At 46.4% G+C, this 22,214-nt stretch overlaps 1 protein-coding gene across 3 annotated transcripts in view; it reads left to right on the forward strand.

The window, feature by feature from the left end:
* The window catches only part of HNF1A (HNF1 homeobox A), a 37,678-nt gene that overhangs the window by 9,698 nt on the left and 5,766 nt on the right, over window positions 1-22,214 (forward strand). The window contains exons 1-6 of one of the 3 annotated variants that reach the window (XM_083717261.1): window positions 4,615-6,746; window positions 15,201-15,400; window positions 17,433-17,619; window positions 19,961-20,190; window positions 21,066-21,286; window positions 21,617-21,815. In XM_083717261.1, coding sequence (XP_083573387.1) covers window positions 6,409-6,746; window positions 15,201-15,400; window positions 17,433-17,619; window positions 19,961-20,190; window positions 21,066-21,286; window positions 21,617-21,815 — 1,375 coding nt within the window. In that variant the 5' untranslated portion in view covers window positions 4,615-6,408. Of the gene's footprint in view, window positions 1-4,614; window positions 6,747-13,028; window positions 13,826-15,200; window positions 15,401-17,432; window positions 17,620-19,960; window positions 20,191-21,065; window positions 21,287-21,616; window positions 21,816-22,214 lie in introns of those variants that run through there. The other 2 variants (XM_083717263.1, XM_083717262.1) reach the window with 2 other exon arrangements.

The following is a 22,214-nucleotide window of genomic DNA, read 5'->3' on the forward strand; positions in this document are numbered from 1 at the left end:
TATATCCTCCAAAACAGTTTTGAAGTCCACATCATGATATTGGTTTCATAGTTTTTGACCTGGCAATAGTTTTTGACCTGGCAAATCATGATGTGTTAGGACTGGGCGATAGATCTCCGAAAGCCGGTTTCAAGTCCATATCATGATACTGGTTTCATAGTTTATGACCTGGCAATAAACTGTATTGTGAAACTGTGTGTGTGTGCACGTGCGCTATGCAAAAAAACACAATATGGGAAAACCTGTGAAGCCAGCCAATGCTTCTATGTAGCTCCATCCTTTCAGACATGGTGATATATACCGTATTTTTTGCTCTATAAGACTCACTTTTTCCCTCCCAAATGGGGAAATGTGTGTGCATCTTATGGAGTGAATACAGGCTGCGTAGCTATCCCAGAAGCCAGAACAGCAAGCGGGATCGCTGCGCAGCAATCCCTCTTGCTGTTCTGGCTTCTGAGATTCAGAATATTATTTTTTCTTGTTTTCCTCCTCCAAAAACTAGGTGCGTCTTATGGTCTGGTGCGTCTTATAGAGCGAAAAATATGGTAAGTGCATTGTGATGTTTAGCTGGTGATATATCGCGATGTTGAAAACCAGATATCACCCAGCCCTAACGTGCCCTTGAATTCCGATCATGCCTCTTGCTTGTCTGGGTGGAGAAGAGAGTGAGGTGTGTAGAAACAAGCCTACTGTACAAAGGTAAAGTTTGCACTCATTGTTCCACCCACTTTTTATTCTGCCTCTGGCCTTGCCCACTTTTGGCATGTGGCCCTCATAAGGTTGCTCAGAAGGGAATGTGGCCCTGCGCTTGAAAAAGTTCCTCACTCCTGCATCTGATGCATCAAACAGGCTGTTTTAAAGTAGTGCAACAGGTCAGTTTGGCCACTAAGTGGCACTCTTCTTTCTGATACCAACAATGTGCACATCCTATCCACATTTTTCTTCGGTCTTCTTGCCTTTCCGTCCTGGATAAAAGAGAATCAGAAAGCTGGCAGTCGAGGACAGAAACCCCTGTGTTTCTCAGATTTGCTCACTGCTTCTAAACTTCTCTAGCCTCAGCTCAGCACCTACGCTGAAGCAGTTGCATGTGTTTGTTTGGCTACATACACCTCGTACATTTAAAGCATCTTTTGCACTACAGCTCCCATCAGGCCCTGCCAGCACAGCCGTGCGATGCTGGGGTTAATGGAAGCACAGCCATGCTGGATGGGGCTGATAATAATAATGATAATTATTATTATTTATACCCCGCCCTCCCCAGCCGAGGCCGGGCTCAGGGCGGCTAACAAGCAATAATAAAAACAAGTTGAATTAATACAACTTAAAAACAAAATTAAAATACAACATTAAAATATTGAAACATTAAAATATTAAAATGTAGCCTCATCGCAGGAGGAGAAAGGAAAAGAAAAAAGAAAAAGGGGGAGGGAATCAAATTGGCTCCAAGCCAAAGGCCAGGCGGAACAACTCTGTCTTACAGGCCCTGCGGAAAGAAATCAGATCCTGCAGGGCCCTGGTCTCATGAGGCAGAGCGTTCCACCTGGCCGGAGCCAGAGTTGAAAAGGCCCTGGCTCTGGTTGAAGCCAATCTAACTTCCTTAGGGCCCGGGACCACTAGGGTGTTGCTATTTATGGACCTTGAGGCTCTCCGTGGGGCATACCGGGAGAGGCGGCCCCGTAGATACGAGGGTCCTAGGCCGTGAAGGGCTTTAAAGCTCAAAACCAGCACCTTAAATCTGACCCTGTACTCCACCGGGAGCCAGTGCAGCTTGAAAAGCACTGGGTGAATATGCTCCCATGGCAGAGACCCCGTGAGGAGCCTCGCTGCAGCATTCTGCACCCGTTGGAGTTTCTGGGACAGCTTCAAGGACAGCCCCACGTAGAGCGAATTACAGTAGCCAAGCCTGGAGGTGACCATCGCATGGATCACTGTGGCCAGGTCGGGGCAGGAAAGGTAAGGGATGGAAAGGTAAGATGATGGGTGATGTAGTCCAAAAAACATGGGTGCGGGCATGCATCAGGTTGGTGAAGACTGATCTGTTGTAAGTCGCCATCATAGAATGTTAGAGTTAGAAGAGACTCAAAAGGTAATTTGGTCCAGCCATCTGCAATGCAGGAATCATAACTAAAGAATCCCTGACAGATGGCTATCAATATAGATTGCCTTGAGGACCAATTGACCAAAAACCTTTTAAACCATAAGCCAAGCCCTGGACATGACAAGTTTCCCTGTGGAAAGCTGGTTCCGGCCAGGTTGTATAAGTTACCTGTCAGCTGCTGAGGACAGGTGGGCGTAGAAACTTTGGGTGGAGCTACCAGCCCAGTCATCAAGGGAGACGCCTGGCTTGGTTCTATAATGGGATAATCACAGGCCAGGAAGTAAAGGGGAGGATGAGATCTGTCAAGAGCTCTTTCATTTTGTGTACCTGAGCTGCCAAATAGGAGTATGTAATACACAGATTGTCTATTAAAGCACAAGGGCAATGGTTTTCAACCAGTGGGCCGTGGCACCCTGGGGTGCCTTGAATGATGGTCAGGGGAGCCATGGGAAAATACTGGCCTCTGTTCCTCTTTCTTTTCCTCCCTCCTCTGATGTCCTCTTGCGTCTCTGCTCCCAAAGACTTGTGTGGCTGTTTGTGCAACAGCCCTGGCTACAAGTTCCCCAGGCAAATGGTGCCTTTAGGGCTGGCCAGGGAGTGCTGGTTGCCAGGAGCACAGGTGGCCTTGGAGTAAGCAAGCAAGCGGGTGAGGGATCCCAGCCAGTCCACCAGCCCTTGCTGCTGGGAATGGACAGACAAGTCCCAGGCCCCTGTGAGGCAGTGGGAGAAAGCACCTCTTTGTGGCTGGGGGCACAGCTAAGAAACCAGGGGCAGCAGCAGCAGCTGCCCAGAGGACTCCCAAGGAAAGGGGAGAGGAGGAAGAGGGAACACTCCACAAGGGAGGGTATTCGAAAAAGGGTGAGAGGCTGCCAACTCTGCAGGCGAGGGGTGACATAACTGGGCTCCTGAGCCCCACAGGGGTGCCACAGAAAGAATGTACAGTGGTACCTCGGGTTAAGTACTTAATTCGTTCTAGAGGTCCGTTCTTAACCTGAAACTGTTCTTAACCTGAAGCACCACTTTAGCTAATGAGGCCTCCTGCTGCTGCTGCGCCGCCGGAGCACAATTTCTGTTCTCATCCTGAAGAACAGCGTATGTAACCCAAGGTACCACTGTAGTTGGTCAAGGGAGCCGTGGACTCAAAAAGGTTGAAAACTAGGGTATCCAAGGGTAGGCCACCTCCTTCAATATCAACCATCTTGGGCCTTATGAGCAGCAGGGGAGGCCCTGCTGGTTGTGCCACAACATGGAACTGTCCAGTTGGGGCTGATAAACTACAGGGTGTTCTCAGTGGTGGCTCCGTTTGTGGAACACCTTCCCAGTAGGAGAGGTGCATCTGTCTCCCTCCTTAACAACATTCAGGAAGATTTTTATGTTTTTAATCATGTTCACCCAGGCCTTTGAAGGCTGACAGATACTACTACTGGCAACCAGGGCTTTTTTTTTCAGCCGGAACTGAGTTCCAGCACCTCTCAGGTGGGCACCATTGTCATTCTAAGAGAACAAGGGTGGCATTCACAGTGAGTTCTGGGAGTAGCACCTCCTTTTCTCGAAAAATAGCACTGTTGGCAGCCATTAAATTATTTACTGTGAGGATACTGAATTGCTTTGAAATGTTTTCAGATGTTCCTACATGTTTTTAAAAAGCTCTGTTTTCCTACTTTATTTCCCAACCTGGGCTCTTTTGCAAAAGAGGGGTGGAAGTGTTACTAGGCTTAGTTCAAAGTGTTACTATAATAATTATAATAAATAAACAACAAGATTATGGTAAGATTATCAATCGAGGGACGCAGGTGGTGCTGTGGACTTGCCGATCAGAGCCTAGGACTTGCCGATCAGAAGGTCGGCAGTTCAAATCCCCACGATGCGGTGAGCTCCCGTTGCTCGGTCCCTGCTCCTGCCAACCTAGCAGTTCAAAAGCACGTCAAAGTGCAAGTAGATAAATAGGTACCGCTCCGGCGGGAAGGTAAATGGAGTTTCCATGCGCTGCTCTGGTTCGCCAGAAGCGGCTTAGTCATGCTGGCCACATGACCCGGAAGCTGTACTCTGGCTCCCTCAGCCCATAAAGCGAGATGAGCACCGCAACCCCAGAGTCGGTCACAACTGGACCTAATGGTCAGGGGTCCCTTTACCTTTACCTAAGATTATCAATAAGAATAATTAGCAACAATACAGTAATTTAACACTTTTCAAAAGTTAAAATAATAGACTAAAATTAGATTAAAACTCTAATCAACTTTCTAAACATCTGGATAGACTTGTCTAAACCAAAATGTTGTAAGCAGGTGCCAGAGAGTACTGTGAAGGTGCCTGCCTGATAATAGAATTAAATAATAATAATAATTGTAGAGTTGGAAGGGATTTTGAGGGTCATCTAGTCCCCCCTTGCAACACTGGAATCTCAACTAGATCATACATGACAGATGGCCATCCAACTTCTGTTTGAAAACCTCCAGCGAAGAAGAGTTTTACTACCTCTCATGGGAGTCTGTTCCATTGTCAAATAGCACTTACTGTCAGAAAATTCATCCTGATGTTAAGTTTGAATCTCCTTTGTTGTAACTTTGAATCCATTGGTTTGGATCCTAGCATCTGAAGTAGGAGAAAACAAGCTTGATCCATTCTCCAAGTGAAAACCGTTTAGATATTTGAATATAGGGCTATCACATCTCCTCAGTGTAGCTGCAATATATACTTGTCTTTTATCTTATTTTTTAAAACATGGGTGGAAATGTGTAATTGCAGAACTGCCCTGGGAATTGGATTACTCAGGTTTGTTTTTCATTGGCAGTCATTTTGGTTATCCTATAAAGACAGACCTACTGAATTTGCACTTTCTGAAACAATACACAGACTGAAATGCAAAACCATCCTTCAAAATGTGTGCTTTTCCAAATTTTGCAGTGCAGTTCTCTAGCCAACGAATGTGGAAAAAAATTGTATTGACTGGGATAAAGTGTGCATAAACATGCATACATTTGGAGAAAATAACACAGGGACATATAACATATTATGGAAAATTGCATAGAAATTTGTATATTGTTTTAATTTATTAGTCCAATTACTTTTAAACTATCATCTTTTTAGCTTTTTGTATTTCATCTGTGTTGTTTTAATTTGTGTAAGTCCCCTTGAGTAGGAGTCTGGGGGAAAGGCTGTATATAAACAGCAACAAGAAGAATAAAAAATGTGCAAATTAGGAGAAATTTGCACCAAAATTCTGATGAATTTTCATGAGGACTTTTAAAAAAACAACACAAACTGATATGGAAATATGAAGAACTGAATTTACACTTGGAAATATGAACAAGTGAGGGAAACCCAGACTGACAGATCCACCCATCGCTGGTGGCAGCAGAGCGTGGGACAGATAGGTTGTCATCCTCAAGTCAAATCTATCATGAACAGCGTGGCCATGCGCTTCCACAGCTTATTTTCATTGCAACGGGGCTTCTTCCAGAAGACAATCTCCTGATGGACCCAATGAGTTAGGAGCTGAGGGAGAGAACCATTTGAGGAGGACAGGACCATCTACGCCCCAGAATGTGCTGGGCCAGCCCTTTCTATACTTTCCAGCCACATCCCAAAGGTACACAGGAAGCTACCTTATACCAAGTCAGACCATTGGTCCATCTCACCCAGTACTGTCTACACTGACTGGCAACAGCTCTCCGGGGTTTCAGGCAAGATTATTTCCCAACTCTGCTTAGAGATGCCAGGGACTGCTTCTGCTTCTGAGCAGATGTTCTGCTACTGAGCTTGGTATCATTCTATTATGTACCTTTCTAGGAGATGCCATTAAACTTCTTCCCATGCCCATGCCCAGATCCTGCTCCTCTCCACCACCACCTGGTCCCTTATTTTTCTTCAAGAGGTGTCTCCTGTGCGGCCCCATCTCCTTTTCCTCCACTCTTCTTCCCCCTCTTATTTTTCCTCTCTCTCTCTCCCTCCCTTCCTGGGCACTTTGTGAACTGCTGTTGCAATGCCGAAGTCCAAAGTTCAGTAACTTGCCTAAGCACACAGATAAATATGAACCTTGGAGAATTTGCATTGCTCCAATGTAAACAGATAGGCGAGGGTCCCTTTATCAGCACTGACTCAGGACAGTTGTGGGGGGTCTGAAGCTGCTTTTTTTCCCCCTCTTGGGGAATTTTTTTGTTGGGGGGGGGGGTTGCAAAGCCGAACCTTCTGCCATTTCTATTCCGCTCTGACGGGTGACTTCAGAAACATGGTGTAGCAAACACGGGGATCTGCGTCGAGCACGTTGGAAAAACCTCAGGCCTTAGGAGAAGCGGCCAAACTAAAAGACCATGGTTTCCAAACTCACTCATCTTCAGGTGGAGCTGCTGGGGGCTCTCCTGGAATCTGGGCTGAGCAAGGAGACACTGATCAAAGCCCTGATGGAATCGGACCCCTACCCACAGCATGGCGACAGCCAGCAGCGGACTGCCAGCACCATCCAAGTCGAGAAAAGAGAACCCTGCACAGAACTCACAGCTCTTGCCAATGGGATGGGGGAGTCCAGGATGTCCGAAGAGGAGACCTCTGACGATGGAGAAGACTTCACTCCGCCAATAATGAAGGAGCTGGAAAACCTAAGCCCAGAAGAGGCTGCACACCAGAAAGCCGTGGTGGAAAGACTCTTACAGTAAGGGCATCTCCTGCCTAATATCTCTCTCTCTCTCTCTCTCTCTCTCTCTCTCTCTCTCTCTCTCTCTGTCCCCTTTTATCCTCTACCTTCTCAAATCACCCTAACCCTTTCCTTAGTGCTAGCAGCCGATCTAAAGGCACAGAGATTCATGTTGTAGCACAACTACTGGACAAGAACCCAGCTTCCCTGTCTGAGATGATTTAAAATAAAAGGTATAGTTAAAACCTAAAATTTCAGGCCCATGCCAACAGAGTGCCCCAAAGTCCAATTCAGGTAAGGAGGTACTTCTTTAGGTGAGGAATAACTTTGGAACTCACTCAACAAACATCTCTTTTTTTTTATCCTGTCCGCCATTTCAGATGTTGCATGGGAGGTAGAAGAACCCAGAATCGTTTTTCTAAACCTGAGCAAGCAAGGAACTATCTTCGGGCAGTTGGGGTTGATGAGCATGGGGAACTGTCCGCATAATTGTTCCTACAGCAGAAGTGTTCAAAGATGTGAAATGAAGCGCCATAGAGTTGCCATCATGAGACATGTTCCCCAAACACACAACACTCTTGCCCTCAGTCTCAAATAACTCAGATAAGCCATCTTGTTGTTACTGACAAAACAGGCATGTTCAAAGTATGCGCTGCCAGCCTTGGACAAAGACAGGATTCCCTAGGAATTCATGCCAATGTTCCTAGCAGGAAGGTTGTGACCATTCTTTCCTATCTCCCTTACTTTATTTCCCACTCTTGCTAACCATAATATATCCACAACCTACTTATAAATGAGCTCCATTTGGAGGTGGGGGGAGTAAAAATGTTCTTTTAAAATTCCAGACTGTTGTTAAATCTAATAATATTTATTAGGGGCTGGGGGAGAATCTCTGTACGCAGGGAGGGGATTTACATGAGCTCCTTTGGAAGGGCTCCTCGGGGAAAATATGAATGCAAAAACAGCCCCTTCTGTTACTGATAGGGAGAGCTTGTGAAGACCACAGCTGTGATTTGGGGAGCAAATGGAAGGCAGGTCAGTGGGGAATCTGTGGGATAGCTCATTCGGTAGAGCATGAAACTCTTAATCTCAGGGATGTAGGTTTGAGCTCTGCGTTGGACAAAAAGATTGACAAAAACTAAGCAAAGACCTTGCAATAGCCACCCCTGTGATGCAGATCCCAATGGAGTCATATTAATTAGCTGTACTGCTTTTGCTTCTGAGCCCAGTGTCACAAGCAAAGCAAGAGGCTCTTCTTACCTGTGAGTGGAAGGAGAAAGGCCTCAAGACTCCAAAAGTCCTTTTCTTCCACCATTGTTCCTTCTTGTCTTGTATTTTCTTTCTTTCTCCTATTTTTAACCACATCCACCCCCTCAAATCATCTTTCTTTGCTCATTTCCCCTTTTGGGGGTCGATCTTTAAAACTCCCCGACTCCCAAATGACCCCTTGCATCACCCCACCTTTCCCCTCCACCTCTCCCAGAGTCTGTGTCGAGATCTAGGGTCAGTTTGATTTCCAAAGCCTCAGGACTGAGCTGGTTACTAATTATCCAGTGGCTTTATTATTTCTCTTTTGTCTTATAAATTTATAAACGAAAAGGCTCAGATAAGCTTTTTGATCATTAACTTTTGATGATTTGTCAGGTGTCTCCTCTCAGAGGAAGCCAAAGGAGTCAGGAGAACACCTGTTCTCCTCTCCTCTTTTGTGATGGACATCCGTGAAAAGGTGAAAGAGGGGGAGGATCGTGCTATTAGGATTTGGAAAGGAGCGCTGCGGGTGGGTTCACACTGGGCTCTCAAGTGATGGCAAGTTTAAAATGCCTCTGATGCTTAGTGGGCTGTAGTAAAGGCAATTCAACTAATTCATGAAAAATGGATTGCAACTATGAGGACACAACATTTCATACGGCATATTTGAGCATTCAAAGCACTTCACAGGCATTATCTCAGTAATCCTTCCAGCAACCCTATGAGGTGGCCCGGTACTGTTACTATTCACATGCATTATCTCCAGCATAATATAAAAACATAACAAAACGTCAAATGTTAAAAACTTCCCAATACAGGGCTGCCTTCAGGTGTCTTCTAAAAGTTGTGTAGTTCTTAATCTGACATCTGATGGGAGGGCATTCCATAGGGAGGGCACTACCAATGAGAAGGCCCTCTGCCTGGTTCCTTGTAACTTCACTTTTTGCAGTAAAGGAACCGTCAGAAGACCCTCAGAGGTAGACCTCAGATCTCAGCTTATTGATGGGGGTGGAGACACCCCTACCAAGTAGGTCAGTAGCATTACTATTCTCATAGGCAAAGGATCAAGGCTAAGGGAGTGGCTTCTCTAAGGGGCCTCCCATATGTCCTTTTAATTTTGGGTTCATTGTTATTTTTATGATGGTATTGGGCATGTTATACCCAATTATACCGATCCTGCTTTGAATACTATTTGTGCCTGCACGGGTTTTAGGGTGGGCATGCTGATTCCTTTCCATTCAGTGGATCTCCAGTAATGTCCTGGTAATATCCTGTAACCTTTTATACCACAAATGTTCTGGGCAGGGGAGGAAGGGTGTTGCACTATAGTGCTAAAGTGCCCCTCTAGAAAGCAATAAAGCAGCAACACAAGGGAAGCAGAGTAGAACAACCCATAAACTAGAATGGTTTAGTGTGGATGGTCCAGTATAAATCCATCACTGGTGCACTGTTATTGCATCAATGCCGTGTTGCAGAACACAGACACACACACATACCAGTCTGGACGGACCCTCTGCCCACTGATGTGAAATCTAAACCAGAGATGAACCAGTTCACACTTGTAGCCACTCCACCAGACCACTCCACCAGGTTTAGACAACCAGCTTAGTTCTACCTTTATCTGCTTGGTGTGTTTTAATGAGAGGGAGTGTGATGTATTGGTGAGAGCAGCATCCACGAATTTGGTGCCACCCAGCTGTTTTGGGTGGTAACATATCTACATGGTTGTATTATGCTGGAGTTGATGGCAGTTATAAAAACAAAACATCTGGAAGGAACCAGGTTAAGAACATAAGATGAGCCTGTTGAACCAAATAAACCCCATCTAGTCCAGCATCCTGCCGTCACAGTAGTCAACCAAGTGCTCCTAAGGGAAACCCTCAAAGCAGGACTCAAGCACAAGAGCACAACCACCTTCTGCCATTTCCAGCAACTGGTATTCAGAAACATTACTGCCTCTGAGTGTGAAAGCAGAGCTAGTAGCCATCGACAGCCCTCTCCTCTGTGAATTTGTCTATTCCTCTCTTGGTGTCTTCCACGTTGGTGGCCATCACTGCCTTCTGTGGGAGTGAGTTCTATAGTTTAACTATGTGCTGTGGGAAGATTTGGGGAAACTGAGTTAGAGAGGCAGAGTAGACCTGCGTTCAAATCCTCACTCAGCGACGAAACTCACTTGGTGACCTTGGGTCTGTCACCAACCTTCAGCCTGACCTATCTCAGAGGGTACTTGTGAAGATGAAGTGGAGAGGGACCGGGCTATGAACTCTGCCTTGAGCTCCTATTTTAGGAGAGAGTGGTGTGGTGCTCAGAACCTGCTTGTGGGCTTCCCCCTAGGGACATCTGCTTGGGCACTGTGAGAAGAGGATGCAGGACGAGATGAGCCACTCTTCTGATCCAGCCGGCTCTTCCTATGTTCTTAACTATATTTAAGATGTATACAACGGCTTTTGGAGGATGCATCCAAAATATTATGGGACTTTGGGTGGTAATAGCTGAGAGTGGCTGCCTCATCGTTGCCCTTCTAGTGGCAGGTGAAGGATTTTTTGTCCCAACTGGATTTTAGGAACTGACTATTTTTAATAGGTTAGAGTGGCTGCCCCCTTTTTGTTCTTTTACTCACAGGTAAATGGTGTTTCCGTGCGCTGCTCTGGTTCGCCAGAAGCGGCTTAGTCATGCTGGCCACATGACCCGGAAGTTGTACGCCGGCTCCCTCAGCCAATAAAGCGAGATGAGCGCCACAACCCCAGAGTCGGCCACGACTGGACCTAATGGTCAGGGGTCCCTATGCCCTATAAAGAGTTTGTTGTTCCAACTGGCTTTTAGTAACTGGCTGCTTTTAACAAAACAGCTGGCACCACACTGTTTTTATTGTAATTACCTGTGTGTTTTAAATAGATTTTTATATATAGTTTTAATTCTAACAATGTTTAATTTTAATGGTTTTTTCCTATGTTTTTAGTTGTTATTATTTTTATCTGTAAGCTGCCTCTAGTCCCTGCCAGAGTAAAAGGCAGAGTATAAATAAATTAATCATTAAGTTCAAGCCAACAGGGAATTCTGCTGTGCAAAGCGCATAAAGTTAACAGGGATAAGGCAAGAACATAGCAATGCCCCAGAGGTCTTTCCAAGGTTCTGCTTATGATAGCATTCAAAACCTACCACTTGAGGTGGCTGCCTCACTTTGTACTGTGCCTCAGGCCTGATCAATCAGGCCATGCACAGCAAAAATGATGTTTTAAGTTCACAATCCAGTTCTGTCCCAAACTTGGGTCTGTAACATTAGCAGGCCGACCTCTGGGTTGCTTCATAGAAATTTCATGTTTTATAGCTAACTACCTCGTGCTTCCCACAGCTCAGGAAGAAAGCAAACACATGCTCAGCCATGCCAGATGATTAGTTTGCTCAGTCCACTGAAGCAGTTTGGACTTTGGCTGTAGCAAATGTCCTGATAACACCAAAAGTACCTAGGCAGGTTTTACAGCTGAGTTAATTCCGCTTACCAGGCCTTCCCCCACCCTGCGGAGAGGGTGGGGTTTTTCCCCCCATAAAGGAAAGGGACAGTAGAATAACTGGAATCAGGCACAGCCTCACGTAGGAACCAGCTGCCTTATACTGAGTCAGGACTTATCAGTCCATCCAGCTCAGTGTTGTTGACACTAACTGGCAGCTGCTGTCTGGGGTTTCGGGCAGGTGACATTCCCAACCTAGCCTGGAGATGCTGTCAAGGATTAAGCCTGGGAGCTTTGGATGCAATACAGTTGCTTTACCCCTGAGACACAACCCTTCCCCTGAACAAGTTGTTGCCATTGCATTCACAAAGAGGCCCAGGACGTGTTTGGAACAATCCCAACAACATCAGAAAAGCTTGCTGGATCAGGCCAATGGCCGCCTAGTCCAGCATCCTCTTCTCACAGTGGCCAGCCAGATGCCCCATAGGGAAACCTGCAAGCAGGATTCGAACACAAGATCCCTCTCTCCTTCTGTGGTTTCTAGCAACTGGTAATCAAAAACCTTGCTGCCTCTAACTGTGGTGGCAGAGCACAGCTATAGTAGCCATCCATAGGCCCTATCCGCCACGATAGTTATTGTACTAATACAGCACAAAAAGGAATGAGAGCAACATTTCCATTGGTAAGAGTCGAGTATTCTGACAAGTGAAGCTAAGAATGTAATTTAAACATCAGTGGGGAGACCGATATAGCCCTCTTAAGTGCTGTAAATCTGCTCCAGCAGTGGGTTTCCCCCCCAAAGAGTGTCCATCTGCAGAAATATTAAAAGCTGATCAAGGATTCCAAACCAATGTGATGCCCGACAGATGTGGCTGGGGCTGATGGGAGCTGGGCTCAAAAAACATCTGTAAGGCACCCTCTTGGCTACCTCCCCTCCTCTTGGGAGAGGATCAGTAATGGCAGAAAAACTTCATTGGAAGCAAGTTTTGTTCACCATTACCAATCTTACCCTACAATGTGCAGCCTCAGACAACTCTATGCTCTGCGCCGGTAATTGCCAGTAGACTAGTGCTGAACAGAATCCTAAAAGCCTGAAAATCTCTGTCCTATAGAGAACAATCATTTTCTGTTGCTTCTCAATGCCATTACTTTGTTCAAATTATAGAAGCGGAGAATTAAAATGGGGTGTTTAACATCACTTTTAAAAATGTGTTAGGATTGGGGGTTTTCCAAGAGGAAAATGTGAATATTGAAGAGCAAACTGAAAATTGTGTGTGTGTGTGTGTGTGTGTGTGAGAGAGAGAGAGAGAGAGAGAGAGAGAGAGAGAGGAGAGTGGGGGAGAATTTAAAATTGCAATATTAAGTTAATCAATTTGGGAAGGCAGGAGTAGAAACGTGGATTGTATTTTCTGATGCGGTGGAGGAGAATGCATGTGGGTTTTTTAAAATTTAGATTCTGTTTTGCTGCAAATGGCAACGGCTGTTGGGGCTCTGGGCTCAAATTGCAACATCATATTTGTTGTGTCACACAGTACACAGGCCAGCCTAAAGGCCAAATTCAACAGAGAGGAGGGAAATGTTACCAGGAGGAACAGTTCTTACCTTTCTTCCTCCTCTGTCCTTTCCAAGTCCAATTTATTCAATGAAATCAACAAAGATGCAGGCTTCAGGGTTCAAAGACCAGGGATGGTGTGAGCGGTGGTGATCTTGAGTCCAGGGCTTGGTCCGAAGCAGGAATCCCAAATTAGTTTTCAAAGGGATCAAAGGTCCTCTTTCTTGTACCAAGAATGGGTCTCAGAAACCCAACTCAACATTGCTCAAGGAAGTGGTGGGGAATAATGGGGTAGGGAGGCAGCGCAGAGAATGAATAGCAAGAAGACAGATGTTGGAAAGCGGGCAAGTTAAACCAAAATAAAAAAAGGAAAATAACATTTAAGCGAAAGGCTCATTACGACTGGAACATGGAGGCATTCCCCCCCATGAATGTTGCTTTCCCAGTTCTCCGGGATTGGGTTTTCTTTTAATGCTAACAACTTGATATTTACTTTCCATTTAAATTTGTGATGCTGCTATAAATTATCAACCAGGCTCTTGTTCCCTTTGAGTTTATAACTAACTACCTGGGTTACTTATTGTTCAGGTAACAAAAGGGAGGTGAGAAGCCCTTAAAAAAAGGGACCTCAGAAGCCCAGCGAAAAGGGAAGCTTGAACTGGTGCTGGGAAAAAGGGTCAAAGAGGGATAATAAGGGGCACCAGTGTCAGCAGGCCGAGGCCTAGCGGGTGGGAAGCAGCCTGCAAGACAGTGAACAGTGAACAGGACCACTTTGAACTGCGCTATCAAAGAACGAGCTAGTTCAAGCTTCGATCATTTGAAAGAAGCTCAGGGTTTCCCTTAACTCCGTGGTTTTTTGTTTTTTTTAATTGTTCCGCTGCTTTTTGAGGAACTTCCTCCACAAAGCAGCTTCACAATCTCCTCTGAAAACCCCCAACTCCACCGAACAACAAAATATAAAAATGCAAAATATAGGAGCATAATAAATCAGCAATATGGAGTGGAGCACAGGTGTACAATACAAAACTATTCAACTCTTTATTATCGTCAATGACCAGTATTCATAGAATACAAAATGTAAAGCATGAGTGGGGAGTGCTCTGGTGCTCGAATCCTGCTTGAGGGTTCCCCACTGGAGCATCTCGCTGGCCACTTTCAGAACAGGACTATAGACCAGATGAGGCCCCTTTGGCCTGATCCAGGAATAGGATAGGAATAGAATAGAAATGAGATTAAGGTATGGAGAGAGGGCGGACGGGTGCCATAATGTTCTAAAGAGGTTCACTCAACAATCTCCATGTTGTGCATACAACTTAATAGCTACAGTGGTACCTTGGTTCTCAAACTTAATCCGATCCAGACGTCCGTTCCAAAACCAAGGCATTCCAAAACCAAGGCGCGCTTTCCCATGGAAACCGATGCAAAACAGATTAATACATTCCAGACTTTTAAAAAGAACCCCTAAAACAGCAATTTAACGTGAATTTTACTAACAAGACCATTGACCGATAAAATGAAAGCAATAATCAATGTACTGTACTATAAAATAAATAAGATAGTATTGTAGATGATACCTGCACTGATGATAGTCATTGTTTGGATGGGGGGGCTTTTATCCATTTCTGCAGTCACATTATCAATCAGTCAGTCAGTAGCTGAACAGGGTTCCTTTCCATACAGTCACATAAACAAATTAACCAGAAAAGCCTCAACAACAAAAATGCATAATAAATAGCAAAAACAAAAGCGCTAAACTTACCGTAATCCGTTTCGGAAGTCCATTTGACTTCTGAAATGTTCAAAAACCAAGGCACAGCTTCTGATTGGTGCAGGCGGCCCGGAAACAATAGCTGACAGCCACATCGGACATTCGGTTTCCGAAAAACGTTTGAAAACTGGAACCCTTACTTCTGGGTTTTCAGTGTTTGAGAACCAAGGTGTTTGAGAACCAAGGTACCGCTGTATATAATAATATTACTATTACAATTAATTTATTAACCACCGTCTAAACCACCATATCAGGGCCCTTTACACAGCCTGCCGCACAGAGGAGACTGAACAGCATCTTCTACTGTTGACCCAACATCTACTACCAGAAATGTCATTGGTTGATTCTCCTTGCTTTTCAGGACTCATAGGGAGAAAGGACATGAAGGGTCATCTACTGTAGTCCTACCCACAGTAACCCTCTTTCATGTAGTGTGTGCTTTCTGTTCCCTCCAGAGAGGATCCCTGGAGGGTAGCCAAGATGGTGAAATCCTACCTACAACAGCACAATATTCCCCAGCGGGAGGTAGTAGACACCACAGGCTTGAATCAATCTCACCTCTCCCAGCATCTCAACAAGGGCACACCCATGAAAACTCAGAAGAGGGCTGCCCTCTACACCTGGTACGTCCGCAAGCAGCGAGAGGTGGCTCAGCGTAAGTACAGCAACCAGCAGCTCTTTCCTAGCTCCAAAGCACGTACCAGAGCAGGGCCATTTTCCACCTGCTCAACAGCAGCAGAGCCGGTCAGCCCAACATTTGCAAGGGATTCTGGGCCAAGTTGCAACACTCGTGTGCCATGATGCTTGCTGAATTTCCATGCCTGCAAAATGTTGCTCCTGTTAGTTGGACAAAACATGGCCAGCAGCTTCAAATGTGTTGCGAGGAATAAATGAATTCAATGACTGAAAGTTGCTGGCCAGGTCGGCCCCTGTCAAGGGTTCAGGCCCAGTAGGCACAAAAACTGTGCCTTTCCACTCCTGCTTGGAGTGACTAGGAACCCGCCAGCCAGCTCCACCGCTGGCCTGGATGGCCAGGCAAGGTGGGTAGGCTCCTCTGGTTTTCAACATTGTGCTATATCAACAGCTAAACATCACAATATACTGATATATCACCATGTCTGAAATAAGGATGGAGCTATGTAGAGGCATTGGCTGGCTGTGCGGTTTTCCCCACATTGTGATTTCTGCATAGCACCCACCCACACATATCATGATTTGCGATATATTGCCAGGTCAAAAATTACGAAACCGATATCACGATATGGACTTCAAACTAGTTCTGGATGATATATATCACCCAGCCCTATTGCCAAGTGTGCAAGGGATGGGGAAGCACTGATACAGGTCCTTGCCAAAGGCACAAGAGAGCCTGAGCCTCTGGTTGCTCAGAACCCAAAGGACCCACTCCCATAGAAGAGGCTGACCACGGATCCTCTGCCTGGGCCTGTTGGTCAGCCTGCAGTCAGGATCATTTATTCATTCCTACTGCAGACCCAAAAGGAAGTCTCACTCTATTAGATGAGGCTGCCTGTTGCATATCTAGATGAATGATCTGGCTTGGGGGAGCATCCTTCAAGCCAAACTTAGAAGATACGCAGGGAGCAACAACTTCCTGTAGGGTGGGCTTCTGTCTTTGGGGATGCTAAAAATAGTATGAACCAGGAAGTGACCTAGCCAGACAATGAGATGGGGTCTTTTTCTACCCTTAAAGGTAAAGGTAAAGGTACCCCTGCCCATACGGGCCAGTCTTGCCAGACTCTGGGGTTGTGCGCCCATCTCACTCAAGAGGCCAGGGGCCAGCGCTGTCCGAAGACACTTCCGGGTCACGTGGCCAGCGTGACATTGCTGCTCTGGTGAGCCAGAGCTGCACACGGAAACGCCGTTTACCTTCCCGCTAGAAAGCCGCCCCTATTTATCTACTTGCACCCGAGGGTGCTTTCGAACTGCTAGGTTGGCAGGTGCTGGGACCGAGCAACGGGAGCGCACCCCGCCGCGGGGATTCGAACCGCCGACCTTTCGATCGGCAAGCCCTAGGCGCTGAGGCTTTTACCCACAGCGCCACCCGCGTCCCTGTCTTTTCTACCCTTAACACATGCTTTTATATCTATGTTTCTATGCAGTGCTCTTTTTCTGGGGGGACGCAGGGGTACACATACCCTAAACATTTTGTGAATCTTTGTATTTTTGTCCATTTACTGTATTTATTTTCCCCAATTTGAACTATAAAATGGTGATTTTTCTTGAGTGAAAATGAGAGTACCCCTAAACATTTTTTAGAAAATGTTCTAGTGACTCCAGTCTCGCCCCCCCCCCCCGCGTCATCCCTGTCGCCAACTCATTCAATTTTCTGTAATTCCGCTGAGTTGCTTTTTAGACGCCTTGCTTTATTTCCCCCCCCCCCGGCTCCTCCCACCTGGTTTCTTCAAGAAATGGACAGTATTGTTATTGTTATTAATAATTATTATTATTATCAGCCTTCAACCTAAGGTCACATAACAATTTAAAACACAACATTAAAAACTGTTTAAAACAATTTAGAACCACAAGGGCATGGTGGGTCAGGTGCTAAAGTCCTGGGCAAAGAGATGTGTGTTTGACCAAAACAAAAAAGAATAATGAAGTAGGGAGTTCCACAACATAAGAGCTGCCCCAGAGATGGTTGCACCCCACCCTTTCTGTGGTTCCAGAATTCACCCACGCTGGTCAGGGCATTATGGTGGATGACGCAATGGGAGAGGACCTGCCAACGAAGAAAGGCAGACGCAATCGCTTCAAGTGGGGCCCAGCTTCACAGCAAATCCTCTTCCAAGCCTATGAGAGGCAGAAGAATCCCAGCAAGGAGGAACGGGAAGCCTTGGTGGAGGAGTGCAACAGGTGAATGGAGGAAGGTCCCTCTTTTAAGAACGTAAGAACATCAGAAGACGCTGCTGGATTAGGCCACTGGCCCATCTAGCCCAGCATCCTGTTCTCCTAGACGAAAAAAACTCATGCAGTACATAGCACTTATCCACATTTACCTTTTGCCCTGCTGTGTCCAGGCACAAGTCTGCGCTTAAAAGTTCCTTGCCCGAGCATGGGTTTGTTTGTTTGTTTGTTTGTTTGTTTGTTTGTTTGTTTGTTTGTTTTGCCCCAGAGTTTTCCTTGCAAAAGCCCACATTTTAGCGCTCCATTGGAGAAAAAGTCAATTCTGGTTTTTCACAGATTGCTGTTTGCTCTGATTGAGCTTTAAAGAGTGGGTTTTCGCAGGGCAAGCACCAGAGCGGAAAGAAAGGCGCTTGGACACAGAGCTTTAAGGTGCAGACTGTGCCTGGAAAGGGCTGGTGAAAGGTGAGTGTGGATAAACCCATAGTTAAACTATGGGGATTGCTCCCTCTAAAGGCAGCAATGGCCACCAACTTTGATGGCTTTCAAAGAGGATTGGACAGATTAATGCATTGATAAGCCTATCAAGGGCTGCAAGCCACGGTGGCCATGCCCTGCCTCCATAGTCGGAGGCAGTGATGTTTCTGAATACCAGTTGCGGAAAACCACAGGAGAGAGTGTTCTTGTGCTCAAATCCTGCTTGCTGGTTTCCCACAGGCATCTGGTTGGCCACTGTGAGAACAGGATCCTGGACTGAATGGGCCATTGACCTGATCCAGCCGGCTCTTACTTATGTTACACAAAGTAAGGGGTGGGAAGAAATGGGTGGGGGAAGTAAATTATTGGTTTTGGCTGAGCTGGGGCTAATAATTCCTTGCTCATTCTGCCCCCAGTTTAACTATTTCACCCCAAATTAGACCTAAACATATAATCAGCTATGAGGTCTAGATGAACCTCAGGACTAAAAATGCAAAAGTACAGAGAGATCTGAGCCAACTATGGTTAGACTATAATTAATGCAGAGGAGGCGCCAAAAGTAATTACCTGAAAGCACCTCTACAGTCCGGGACGATGGGATTCTTTTGCACCCTATACTGGAATCTTATGAAATGCTTCATCGCTCAGGGGCTGTCAGCTGTGTGCTCCTCACACCTTTAAAATACATCCAAAGCACATTTTTCCCTCCTCAAATTATTCTGGACATGGTGGTTCACTCTTCACCAAGTTACAATTCGAAGCAAGAACAAACTACAGGGCTCAGAATCCTTTGAGAAAGCTGAAATATCGCCCCAGATTTCATTCCATGATTTTCCAGGGAAGCGGGAACAGACATATTTTCCTAACATGGAAAGGAGTGCTAAACGTCCACTAGGTTCTGCTAGATTTCTGAAAGTGGCCTTTATGGCAAGTGAAGGGTCACATTAAAGGAGAAAACTCTCAGGGAAGAAAACATTGGGAAAATGGAACAAAACACATTCCCACAGGAGGCAGTGATGGCTTTAAAATAATAATAATAAATTTTTATTTATATCCCGCCCTCCCCAGCCAAAGCCGGGCTCAGGGCAGCTAACAACAATAAAATAATACAACATTCTAAAATCATTTCATTATAAAATTAATTCAAATCAAATTAATGGCAACCATTGGGCTAGAGTTCTGTGAAGGTTGCCAAAGGAGGGAGTCAGGCTGTGCCCTGCCAAAGGCCTGGTGGAACAGCTCTGTCTTGCAGGCCCTGCGGAAAGATGTCAAGTCCCGCAGGGCCCTAGTCTCTTGTGACAAAGCATTCCACCAGATCGGAGCCACAGCCGAAAAAGCCCTGGCTCTGGTTGAGGCCAGCCTAACCTCTCTGTGGCCTGGGACCTCCAAGATGTTTTTGTTTGAAGACTAAGTTCCTCTGTGGGACATACCAGGAGAGGCGGTCCCGTAGGTACGAGGGTCCTAGGCCGTATAGGGCTTTAAAGGTTAAAACCAGCACCTTAAACCTGATCCTGTACTCCACTGGGAGCCAGTGCAGCTGGTATAGCACCGGGTGAATGTGATCTTGCAGCGAGGACCCCGTAAGGAGTCTCGCCGCGGCATTCTGCACCCGCTGGAGTTTCTGGGTCAGTCTCAGAAGAGGATTGGACAGATTCATGGAGGAGATTCATTGTGAGAAGAGGATGTTGGTCTAGATGGGCCACTGGTCTGGTCCAACAGAGCTTTTCTTATGTTCTTCATGCAGTTCATATATCTTTGGAAATGGTGCAACAGGCACACCACTCCTTTGATTTGAAGGGGTTCCCTTTGGAGAAATGGCTTCGCCTTAACACAAGCCCCGCCCCCAACCTGACAAATCCATGGCCTTTCTCGGCAGGGCAGAGTGCATCCAGCGCGGTGTCTCCCCTTCCCAGGCCCAGGGTCTGGGCTCGAACCTGGTGACTGAGGTGAGAGTTTACAACTGGTTTGCCAACCGCCGGAAGGAGGAGGCTTTCCGGCACAAGCTCGCTATGGACAGCTACAGTGGGCCGCAGCCCGGATCTGTGCCCACCTTGGGCTCTTCCTCGCTCCAGTCAGCAACGCCCCTCTCACCAAGCAAGGTCCATGGTGAGTGTCAGGCACTATTTATTTATTTAAAATCTCTCCCCACCCACACAGCTCTTAGACTTCAGCCAAAATGACTCCCAGAGTAGCTTATGAATCAATCCCCACCACCACCACCAGTTCCTGCCCTCCAGTTTAGAATCTAAAGGACACAGCCCAAAAGGAAAGAGCGAGGAGGAGGGCGGGAGGGAGGATAGGGGGGGAAGCAAAGTCCAGGACAAGTTGTTACAAGTTACAGTTCACACAATGGCCAGTTGCAATGGAAGCATTTCAGATTTTATTTATTTATTTATTTATTTATTTATTTATTCATTCATTCATTCATTCATTCATTCATACCCCATCCATCTGGCTGGGTTTCCCTAGCCACTCTGGGCGGCTTGCAACAAAATATTAAAAATACAATAAAACATCAAACATTAAAAACTTCCCTAAACAGGGCTGCCTTCAGATGTCTTCTAGAAGTCAGATAGTTGTTTATTTCCTTGACATCTGATGGGAGGGCGTTCCACAGGGCAGGTGCCACTACCGAGAAGGCCCTCTGCCTGGTTCCCTGTAACCTTGCTTCTTGCAGTGAGGGAACTGCCAGAAGGCCCTCGGAGCTGGACCTCCATGTCCCAGCTGAATGATGGGGGTGGAGACGCTCATTTGGGTAAAGCCAGATGGATTGGCTGCTGCTGGGTGACAGTTGAGGAAGAGGCCATGACATGTGTTCTCTCAGCAGAACCAGTGGAGGAAGAAATTAATGGTTGAAATGAACTGCCTCACTCTGCCTAAGGGTAGGGCCGGCCCTGTCTGAGATCAGAGCTAAGAGTCCTCAACTTAAGCACAAATTACTAAGAATTATTCCCCCCCTCCTTTCTTTTGTTTGTTTGTAGAACAATCCCCTTTGCAGCAGCAACAGCAGCAGCAACAACAACAACAACTCTCCTTTTCCGACTCCGGCATGAGGTACAACCAGCAACCCGTCAGTGAGACAGATTCCTCAGACGGCAACCAGCACGGGGGAAGCAATTCCATTGTGACCACCCAGACTATCTTGCACCATGCTTCTTCCCCTGGCCTGTGTTCAGTTAGTTCTGCAGGAGATGCAAAGCTGGTGAGTCAAGCACTGCCTGGGCTCATTGGCACCACCTACTGTTGGGCTCCCTGCCTTGCACCCTATTAGTCCCAAAGGGGAACTAGCTTCCACTGGATGGCTGGGAGCCATTTTGTTGCTGCTCTTGTTGAACAACTGGGGACCAGAAATCCTTGCCGATCTCCTGAAAGTCATCCAGAAATCTCCCAGTGGTTCTACTTACTGCCAAGCTTGCCAATAAATGCAATTAATATCGCACCACTTCTAAGCTATCCCAAATGTACATCCCACAATCCTGCAACTCTCCTCAAAAAGCATGTTGATATTCTTCCGTATTTCTCCTGTGCACAGATCTCTGCCCCTGGGGGCTCTCTTCCCCCAGTTAGCACCCTGACAGCCCTGCACAGCCTAGAGCAGAACCACACCCTGAGCCAGCAAACCCAGAACCTCATCATGGCATCACTCCCAGGCGTCATGGCAATTGGGCCGGGAGACACATCTTCGCTTACACCAGCCTTCACCAACACGGGGGCCTCCACTCTGGTTATCGGTAAGTGAGGAGAGACACAGGGAAGGCATGCCGTTTGCATACAGGAGCAAACAAATAGCTTTCTAGTCCTCGTTGTACAGCAAGACTGTTATGTACTGAGTTGAATAGGATCCAAATAGCAGCAGTCTGATTGGTCCTAGAACAATAGGATTTCAGAATGCGGCAGTCTGATTGGTCCGCAGGAGCCACCCAATCCAACTCCAGGTGGAAGTGAATCCGCAATCTGACTGGCCTACAGGAGAATCCCGGAATTAGCCAATCACGTGGGGCCCATTGTGTAAATAATGTATATAAAGCAGACATTTCGGGGGAACTTCCATTCCTCCTCACTACTATGAGCTGAATAAAGAGCATGAAGTTCACACTCAACTCTGAGTATATTTCAAAGAGCCACTGAAG

This window comes from Podarcis gaigeae (assembly GCF_964106915.1).
Source record: "Podarcis gaigeae genome assembly, chromosome: 16".
Taxonomy (NCBI): domain Eukaryota; kingdom Metazoa; phylum Chordata; class Lepidosauria; order Squamata; family Lacertidae; genus Podarcis; species Podarcis gaigeae.